The sequence below is a fragment of the Charadrius vociferus genome, unplaced genomic scaffold (genome assembly GCF_000708025.1).
Source record: "Charadrius vociferus isolate BGI_N301 unplaced genomic scaffold, ASM70802v2 scaffold248, whole genome shotgun sequence".
NCBI lineage: Eukaryota > Metazoa > Chordata > Aves > Charadriiformes > Charadriidae > Charadrius > Charadrius vociferus.
The window spans coordinates 1,885,943-1,896,793 of NW_009649851.1; the positions used below are offsets into that span (position 1 = coordinate 1,885,943).

General features: G+C 37.9%; 1 protein-coding gene across 1 annotated transcript; it reads right to left on the reverse strand.

Annotated features, from left to right (window-relative positions):
- Positions 1–1,478: 1,478 nt before the first annotated feature.
- On the reverse strand, positions 1,479–10,225 carry PSMA1 (proteasome (prosome, macropain) subunit, alpha type, 1). The gene is made up of 10 exons (XM_009890961.1): positions 10,151–10,225; positions 8,294–8,296; positions 7,496–7,597; positions 6,890–6,993; positions 5,953–6,041; positions 5,179–5,249; positions 4,105–4,234; positions 3,366–3,445; positions 2,372–2,476; positions 1,479–1,852 (listed from the first exon to the last, which is right to left on the reverse strand). The coding sequence occupies exons 1-10, from the start codon at positions 10,223–10,225 to the stop codon at positions 1,796–1,798; spliced, it is 816 nt and encodes a 271-aa protein (XP_009889263.1). The 3' UTR covers positions 1,479–1,795.
- Between the last annotated feature and the right edge of the window lie 626 nt (positions 10,226–10,851).

Genomic DNA, 10,851 nt, shown 5'->3' on the forward strand with positions numbered 1-10,851 from the left:
CGGGGGGAGGAGTGCGTTCGGTAATGCCGGGGATGAACTAAGGGGCGAGGGGGGAACCAACCCAGAGCCCAAAACAAACCAAAACCGACCAAACGAAAAAAAAAAACAACCGAAAACCAAAAAAAAAAGGAGGTAAAAAAAAGTAAATCGGGGGGAAAAAAATAATTAAGGGGAGGAAAAAAAGTAGAAAAAAAAAATAGGAGGGGGAAAAAATAAATAGGGCGGGGAGGTAAACGTGGGGGAAAATAAATAGGGGGGGAATAAAAGAAAAGGGGAAAAATAAATGGGAAATGGTGACAGATGAGGGGAATAAATAGGAAAATAAAAGAAAAAAAAAGGGAAAAATGGGGAAATAACAGGGTAAAAAATAATAATAGAAAAATAAGTTTTAAAAAGAATACTAGAATAAATAAAAAAATTAAAAGCAGCTTTGTCTAGTTAAAACCAAAGCCACAGCCCTGACATTATTACTTTGTTATTATTTTAATGACTGAACTATTTAAATGGATTCAACACAGCACTTAAAGCCTGTTCAGAAGAGCACTGTGCTTTATTGATCAATAAAAGATGCAAATTTTTAGGGTTTTTTTTTTTTTAAAGTACATTGAACAGCGCATCAAGCCCCTTTGTGAGTCCACCCCAAAAACCTTGTTTCTTACCCTTTTCGATGCATTCATTGGTGAGAATAATTTAATAGAATGATCCAACAGGCAAAAATGAAAAAAATGTAATGCCAAGTTTTTGCGTAAAATACAGCTTCACCCCCATTTTGCACCCGGGAAGCACTGACTCACTGTGCTTCCCTGCCAGGCGGCCCTAACGAAGTTGCTGCGAGTCCCAGATTTTGTGGCGTTTGTCATGACTCCGAAGAAGCACGGGGTACCCCTCGCTCAGACCGCGCAGAACAAGCGGCAGGGACAAAAACCCGGTGAGCCTGTTTATTCAGCGGCAATGCAGGGACTCCATCGCTCTGGGGACGAGAGTTATCATGGGAGTTGTATGTGCTTCCCTCGTTACTTCAATTTAGGCCGTGAGGGAACTAAAAGCCCTTCGCCACCTCACGGCTGGCCAATGGCTCTAAAGGAATAAAGTGATTTACTTTGGTTCCACACCAGCTGGGGTTTACTAAAGCAGAGAAAACTCAAAAACACAAAACAAGCTGGTTGGCAGCTTCACACTTTTTCAGCCGACAATGTTTCCGGTGAATACTCATAACCAGAAATGTCTTTTCAAGTTGAGTTTGAGACAAGGACAAGACAACGCTGGGAAACATGCTGCATCCTCTTTGTTCCACAACTATTTTGTAGTTTTGTAGGCATTTTAAAGTCCCCTCAGTTCAGTCTCCAAGAGCACCACATTTATACACAGTAAGTAAATGCTCACTCTGACAAACGGTCAAATACACGATGGCACCTTGATATGACAGAAGTACTTGAATCATCGTTTGTTCAGATTGAAAAAAACAAACCCACAGCAGATTCCAAGAAAGTGATTTATTTCCACTTGTCCTTACAAGTTAAAGACAGTATGCATTTCATTAAAAAACAGTATCATGTACTATTTAGAAAATGATTACACCTTTCTTGTCAAAGAAAATACACCCAATTATGACCTCCTGTCTACCTTTTAAGGACAGGTGGGTTGGTTTCTTTCTTTTTCTTTTTTTTTTTTTTAAGACTAATCCTCAGAATGTATTGGCAGAAAACGCATATAGGTGAGGATAAAGTTACCAGCAAATGGATAAATGTTCCTGTATAATTAGACATACATTAACCCAGAGGAACTCATCCACCAACTAGTGCTCCATGGGCTCCTCTGCCTTTTCTGCAGGTTCATCAGCAGGTGGAGCAGGCTTAAAGAGAGAAAAAAATATCTATTATAGAAGGGCAGAAAACAACACTTGACAAATCAGCTTTATCCTGGATTGAGCATCGTGAGTGCATCAATGCGGCTCATGTCAGCAAATAGCTTGGAAAGTAGCATTATCCAAATTAAGCAGGGAGCAGGACAGAGCTGGTCACTAGGAGACTAAGGATGCATCTTGGGGCAGGCATGAGAAATATATGTAGCCACTTTTGTCGAAGAAAAAAAAAAAAAAAAAAAGAAAACCAGTACTTGATCATAGACGAGGAAAGAAGGTGACTTTGGAAAGGCCCGTCACCAATTCAGCATAAATTGATTTAATGAGCATCTTAGTCTCCAGCTAAGATTATACAGTTTTCATGAGGTCACTTCAGATTTTAAAATCACATTCCTAAAACTCTACGATAACAGCAGAGTGTTAAATGTCGTAAACATAAGTGTGATAGGTCACATATCATGAAATGTTGTTTTTCAACAAAGCCTATTTGTTTATATCTAAAATGCATACCTTTCTCTGTGGTCTCTCCTCCAGACCTTCTAGGAATGGTGCTACGTCATCGTCATCATAGATGGTAAACTCCATGTCTTTGCCAACAATTCCAATGGAAACATTCTGTTAAGCAAAGTTTTGAAAGAAGTGAGAAGTGTTTTTCTGCAAATAATTCTGTGGCTTTACTGCTTTTGCCTGTGAAACAGATGAAAGTTTCCTCCCATGATAAAGAGACCCATTGTGCTCTTTGTGTCTACTTAAGGAAAAAAGGAAGTTTTGAGAGACGCCCTCTTTGGTAGATTGTACTAGAAAAGGAAAGGGAGGCAGATTTACTCCCTACAAAAGCTATTATGTTTCAAAATCTCATAAGTAAAACCACTTTTCAAGGATTTAAATTTCTTTCAATTTTTTTTTTTGTTTTAAGAACATACATGATTTTTCAAAACCACTTATTTTAATCTTATTTTGCATTTTCATTAAGAGTTCTAAAACAAGGGTGGGCTAAGAATAATTAAAAAAAAAAATATGGAAAAGGGCAGATCTGCCACAAGCAGAACACCAACTAATGGGCATCCTTAGAATTTTCTTGTTCAACAGTTCCTCAATTCATTGTCAGAAGTTTCTGCAACTTTTTGATGCTGGATACTCAATCAACTGTTTGTACATTCCCTTCCCTCACCTCCCAGGGGGACTACCAACTGCGCTTACGATGCAGAGTTGTGATTCTAGTTGCATGTAATGTATCTCAAACACCGATCAAAGTTTAAAATGGAATGAAGCAACCAGGGAAACAAGGTATTATTCAGAGAAAGTGTAATTTTTATTGAGAAAATGACATCTGAGGTAATTAAGGAAACTGTAGATAAAAAGGTGACATGAAATGAAGATGATGATACCTACCAGTATTCAGCTTCCAAATTCCAGTGCCAGCCATACTTCACATTAATTTTGTTACAGTAATTTCTAATAGCAGCGGCAGTAAAATTTCTGGTTAAGAAAACCTAGTATTTACCTTGGTGGTCAGATCCTGTTCACCAGGAAGAGTCTCTCTCAGGGCACGCAGTCCATGTTTAACTAGCTCGTTTAGATTACCTTCAAATGAAATCAGAAAGACACTTACAAAATGTATGGTATTATCTCTAGACACTTATTTCCTCTTCTTCCCGTTCCCAGTTGACAAGTAGAAAATGAGCTTGACTTCCAGAACTCCTCTCCTTAGGTATGTCTGGTACTGATCACAGAGTTGGTTATAAAAGTATACCTTGAGAAACCATCCCTTCCCTACATTTGTGGTCAAACGCGTCTGGCTTTGGCACCTGCCTTGCCTCCAGTACAGTGATAATCACACTATTTTTTTTTCCCATGCAACCATTCAGTTGCCTCCTTGTCACCGTTTCATATAGAAATAAATCCACCATTTTAAATGCACCACCTAAATCCTTGCCCTGATACACTATCCCTGCTCTGATACGGAAAGAATTGTTCTTTCCCTGGGTTAAACAGGGGAACTTTTGCCTTTCCCCCCCACCTCTGCTTTTCAGAGCACAACTTCTCTTTTATTAGATATAACAACCATCCAGATGTCAGACATGCAGATTTGTAACCTTTTCTCTACAATTTTGTCTTCATGCAGATTGACACTTATGCCAAACTTGGCTCCGAAAATGTATCTTCCATTCTTACTAAATGCAAAAGAACAGAATAGAAGCAGAAAAACTGCATAATTGACGAATCAGGCTTTCATTACTCACACTCAGTAAATTCGGTCATGTGTCTCTCCAAATAAGTTCGCGCTGACTGTGAACGAGCACCAATGGACATTGCTTTGCAATCAAAATAGTTTGCAGAGGGACAAGTCTGGAAGATGTGAGGACCCATATCCTACAAAGAGAAAAAAAAACAAACATCAGAATGTAAAACAAATGTATAATTTCATAACAAGTCTGCTGCTGGAACACGTGATTTTTTTTCTAACACAGTTTTGCTTCATGGTACATCACATAGCTTAAATGTATGCACATATATATCTATTTTATATTGCTTATCTATCACTGTACTTACACAATTCCTTCAAAGCTACTATAAAAAAAAAAAAAGCAATAATCTACAAAAATAAAAAAACCCACAACTTTCTTTACACTTTGTTCACTAAAATGCAGTTTTTATGTGGGCAGGACAGCTGGCATCAAAAACGTTTCTCTGTTCCATAAACTGTAGTGTGCTTACGTATGCTTCCTACTTCATGGCTTGCAGTAGAGATTTTACACATGTTCCATCTTATCTGCACGAGAGTAAAAACCTGCTGTAGACTTAACTATGCTATGCAAGATTTCAGGCAAGACAACGATTTCCTTCAACCCTCCTGATGTTAAAAATCTTGAGGGCAGAGATTCTGTGTGCTGCATTAAGCAAATTGTTGTTGCTAAACAAGTGACAGAGGCCAGTTATGATTTCCACATCCACTTTTTATAGAAAGTATTTAAAGTAATAGTTTGTAAAGCTCCGTAATCAATAGTAAAATAATTACTCTCATCATGGGATAAAACACAAACAAATTGAGTTTTTGCAGTATCTCATTTTGCACCTTAAAATAATTACGTTTTCTTTTTGTATATGTACATCTCATAAGCGTAGGTAGGAAGAGCTATTAATTGACATTTTTAAAATGTATGTTTTAGGGTAAGATACGGAAAATTATTTCCTGATTCAGAGAATTTCGATGAATCTGCCTCTTCCATCCTCCCCTCTTGACATCTATTTGTTGTAAAATATGGCATTAAGCACATTTTCTTTTAGATCAGTAGTAACTAGCGCAGCTTACTTACATCATAACCTGCAATGAGCAGTCCTACACCATACGGTCTTCTGCCATAACGCTGCGTTGGTATCTGGGTTTCTTAAGTAAGCTAAGGAAACAGTCTCAAAATAACATCTTAATTACCCGAAACATTTTCCTAAGCCAAGCAGGGACGCACCAAAATCATTATACAGTCTTTGCAAACCTTTTTGCAGAAGTGAAGACTATATTCAAAAGAAACAGATCTCAGGACTTATTTGGAACACCAACTTCTTTTCCACCAAAAGAAAATTATAACAATTAGCTTTCCTGAAATAACTGGGTGGTGCATTCAACCAAGTAACACAAACAGTTCACCTAATGCTGCACAGCCTCATTTAATTTCTTCTCTCTTTGAACTTTTTCTAGGCACCGGACAGAATAAAAGGCCTCCGCTGTGTTCCATGCAGAGACAGAAGTTGTCACAGAAAAAAAACAAAAATCTGAGTGAGCCACTGCAATCCAGTAAACAGTCATATTTTGAGCAGTGCAGTCATCTTTCCTCCCCCACCTCCAAAGACATAGGGCTGAGTAACACAAAAACCTGTTGCGTGGTACTTTATTGTTTCCCTACCAGTTCAGTGCATATTATGGGATATTCTCTGAAAGAATACACAGGTAACATGAATAAAGAAAAATTAACTTTGAATTAACTTTTACAATTTAATATGACTTTTAAGCAGTGATATATGAAAATCATTTTACGGACAAGTAAAAAGCTATAGAAATGTTACAAGTATATATAAAAAAAAAAAAAGGATACTGCTTCCAATTAGTGACACTAGGCGAGAAACTGGAAGAGGTCTATCAAACACAAATCTAGAATCCAGACACTCCTGACGCATGAAATTGCTAGGAGGAAAAAAGAAAAGAAAACAGAAGGAAAAAAATAATAAATCAAACCAATACATAGATGAAAGTCACAATGAGTTTTTGCCTTAATTTGTCTCTTAAGCTAAGCATATTTTTGTCTCAGCTCTGTTTGCTGAAAAAAAGGTCAAAGGCATTACATAATGTCATTTTGCCATGACCTATAATTGTTATTTAGAAAGCTGACCACAGGTTTGAAAGCGTATTATTGTTTTTCAGCCATACAAATGCAAAGAAGGTAGAAGTTCGTGCAGGCAACAGACAGATCATCTGGAAAAAAGCCACAGTTAAATGGTAACATTTTTTTGTAACATTACAGCAATTAAAGTTTATTTTAAAAAGTCTTCGTATGCCTTCTGTGTCCTTTCCTATCAAACTGAGGAACACCCCTCCTTTCATGTACATTTGCCTTATCTGGTGAAACTACGTGGCCAGCAGGTAAAAAGCAAGACCCTCTGAAACCGACACATACAGCATTGTATATATTTAGTAACTTTCTTAAATGTGTGTACACAGAAGCAGCTGCTAGAGGGAAATAAGTGATGCACTTTCTCAGTCTGCATGGAAACCCCATCACACTGAGGAAACCAGACAGGACTGTCTTACTGGTAACAAAACCGAAGAGCAAAATTTTGGGCCAAACAAATGAGATTTCTGCCAACTAGTTAAAAATCTGCCAGAATTTCACGCTGAGGTCTTTGGCAGAGTACAACAGAGCAGTAACTCAAGACTAATCCTTAGCTGACCATAAAATTTCATTCGCAATCGTCTACAACTGAACTTTCCCTCATTATTGCAGAACTGTGTATGTCAACAACTGCGATACTCACCACAAGAGTCTTGCATCAGCAGTAAGTCCAGCAATTGAGATACCAATATGGTTGTCAACGTACAGGATTTTTTTCTGATGAGCCGCCAGCTCAGACTGTGCTCTCTATGCATAAAAGGAGAAAGCTATGCGGCAGACTGAATAGTTTGCCAAGCGCTGTGAAGAAATCTGCTAACATTTATAGCAAGAACTGAATATGATCATGAAACAATAAAAAAGATTTAAAAATTTATAAACTCGCAACAGAAGACAAGAACAACCTAATTCCACTTCATTAGGAGACGGTCAAACAGAAAGAACACATACTCACTCACGCTTTGGGAAAAGAAATAAATAGTTTTACTACTTAATAACTAATAATAAAAAAAGAGGAACACACCTTTTAAAGGGAAAAAAAAAATCTTTCATTCATTTCTTTCAGCATTTTGTGAAAATCTGCTTTGCATATGTACTGAAAATATTTGTAGCTCTATACTGGTACTCAAGCAACAGGAAACTGTGATTGCATGTACATCACACACAGAAGTTCAGACTTCGCGAAACTAGTTTGCCAAACCAAAACTTTTCTACTAACATTATTGTGCCAAGAGCACCGTTTTGAAGTTACCTTTAGAGCAACCAGAACAGCATGTGTTTTCGATTTCAGCCCCACAGTAGCTGAGCCTTGTTTCACAGCTTCCATGGCATATTCTATTTGATGAATTCGGCCCTACAGAATAAAATCAAAAGTAATAATTCTAAAATTAATCCTCTGTATCAATTTTCAATGGTTCTTGATTTTCAGACCTTTGATTCCCTTACTCAAGCAAGTACACTGACTGCATAGCACAGTTTAAATCTACAACTAATAGACCTCTTCAATTACCCTTTGCAAACGCCTCGCCATTACCCCACATAAATCTGGCCACCTCTGAGCCACTCACTACTGCATACAAAGAAATAGGAAAGTGAAAAAGAAAAGGTGAATAATCCTGACATTATTAGAATTGCAAGACTTTTGTCCCTGGAGGAGTCAATATTTGACCCAATGGGATTCAAAGATGGAACTTCCAACTGAAGTTAGATGCTGAACTTTTAATCGAGTTTCCTGAAGAAATGAAGTCTTATGCAATTGTTGTGTCTCACCATCCATTCCCCAATAACTTCTGAACAAGTTATTAGTCAACTGCAGTAAAGTCTGAAAGAGGAGTAGAGGTCTCAAAGACAATTCAGTCCCCAGAAGTTCTGCAAAGGCAGCCAGGAGCTTTGCAGAAATACGAGACTACATCCTTTTATTGCAGTCACTGAGGGCAGAGTAGCTAAATTTCTGCACTCTAGTTGGCCAGCCTATGTCAAATAGTCAGCACGTTCGCTGCTACTGTGCAAGTACTGGGACCAGTAAGTGCAGCATGCAGTTGCCTCCTACCAGCTGTGATGTAGTGGAATGTAGTAGCTATTATAGTGGAATGTACTGGGGATAATCTACAGGGAATCACCATCTATTAGTTCCATTGCTCGTCAAGTATTATTAGTTCTTTTTTTTTTTTTTGTAACATGTTTTTTTATTTGATTTGTCTGGAGGTCCACTAGATGCTTAAAATACCCTAATGTTCCATTTCATCCACTAAGTTATAAACGGAGTTTCAATAACATAGGATATTTCCTGCCCAAGAGCAGTACGGAATCACTGCGACCTCTCCAACATCTATTTATCAATTTTCATGAATGTCTTGAAAGGCTGTAAAAGGGTGAAACCCCTTCTAGACTTTAATCTTGTATTTCCTTTTCTTTACACCAATATTTGAAAACATCCCTCAATAAAATATGATTATTCTTTGCTCCTGCATTAGCAATGCCAAGAATTATTATGGTACGGTATCACTCCCTCACCTACAGGAGTGTATGGAGCAGTAATTGCGGCACAGTAGCAATTTTAAATGTCTTTTTTATAAAAGACATCGAGACTATTCATATTTTCAAGGCAATTCATATAAAACAAATAGAAATTAGCGTTGTTGATGACTTTACAGTATCTACTAAAAGTTTCAAGAGAATGTTACAGTTTTAGAAGTAATTTTTAAAGTAACAGATAGATTTAAAAAAATGGAAATTAAAGTTCCTGATACAGAATCTGCCATAGAAACACAGCCACTAAGATGGATGAAAACAGTTTAAAGCCATCTACAGCTACCCTGGTATTGACTAAACATTCAAATATTCAAGGTTGTCTTCATACAGGGTAGAAATTACAAAACCTGCTCTATTACAATGTATGTTGAAAATGTATCTTTTAAATGACACTGCTACACCATGAAGATCTTCAATAGTAATACAAACCCACAAACTAATGATATATTAACTTTACACTAATACAATTTTGTGTTTGCATTTAAAATAAATCTTTAGTTTTTCTAAACCTAGAAACAAGTCAATTTTCAAGACACTGATTTTCCATAAGTATCCTATCTTAAAATGTTCATGCCAAGAGAAGAGGCAATATTAAACACCTGAACTGACACCTGCTTTTAAAATTCTAGAATATTTATTTTGAAGTCAACACAATCCGTGTAAGTTTCAGAACACACAATGTACCTTTTGTTAACAATATGCAATGTGAAACTGATTCAGAGGTATTAGAACTTCAAATTCAAGGGCAAATCTCAATATAATTTTAAGTACAGAGATAGCGTGAAGCCTCTCTAACATTCTACAGCACAGGAAACGAGGGACCCAGCTGCACAGACTTCATAATTGAAGCATGACGTAAACCGTGTTACAAAATGATATTGCATTTAACCACTTACATATTCTAGCTCTCAATGTTATAAGCTTTATGCATGGCATTTATTCAACAGGGATGTTTGTGACCATTTCAATTCAGAAAATTAAATCTGTGAATTCATACTACAAATAATCAGTAATGGTAATATGGTAATTGGTATCTCAGATTACCATATGGATACAGTCATTCAAATAGGGGCTTACAAGGCAGTAAAAACTGTACGCACAAAAAAGGAAATAGGTGCTGTTATGCCATACTTGAAGAAGTCAGCATATTCTCACTTAAGCACTAAATGCTAACTTTTAATAATTTGATTTTATTCTGAACAATCTGAATACAGAAAATGAAAAAGCTCTTAATGAAAAATTAAAACGAAGAACAAAGTTCTTTCCAAATGTAAACTAAATAGTTCCTTTCCAGTATTAGCTAGTGAATAAGAGAAAGACCTGGCAGTAGCCTAACATTGGAGAGATTTAAGCTCATTTTCATACTTTTTCATACCTTTTTATTATAGGTCTGTACATTGCTCATAGAATCATAGAACGCTTTGGGTTGGAAGGGACCTTTAAAGTTCATGTAGCCCAACCCCCCTGCAATAACAGCGTCTACTTTGTACCCCCCAGGTCCATTCAGAAAGCAACCGTCTGAAGGACTGTGAGGTGACAGGGCCCACCTAAGCATCATTCAGGTTCAGGCACCAGAAGATGCGCCGGTGGCCTTCTAGAACCCGACAGCCTGCAAAACGAGGGAGCAGAGCGCAGTAGGCTTCAGGCACCTGAACACTATCTACACTATTGCAACACCACTGCTGCAAGAGCGAAGGAAAACCAAAAAGCAAGTAAAAAGCCAGTCTGCAAGCTTATAAAGATTTTTACCTGAGGGCTCCAAACTGTGACATCATTGTCATACTGGTTGCGAAACTAGAACGAACGAAATAAAACCCATTAGTGTAACTAATCAGCAGGCAGAAAGAGCGTTCTCGAGTGAAGTTCTGGTCGTTCTCTTTACAACGCTTGTCGCAAGGGAAGCGTTCGGCCCCAGGCCTGAAACAGGGGACCGTTCCCCGGTCAAGCCTCTTTTCACGCCAGAGAAAGCGCACGCACTCAACGGGCAGCGCGAGCTCCGAGGCACCGAGCAGCGACCCCGCTGCCTCCGCCCCCGACGCGAGGAGGTAAAGCGCGGAGAGCAGAACGGCGAGGTCC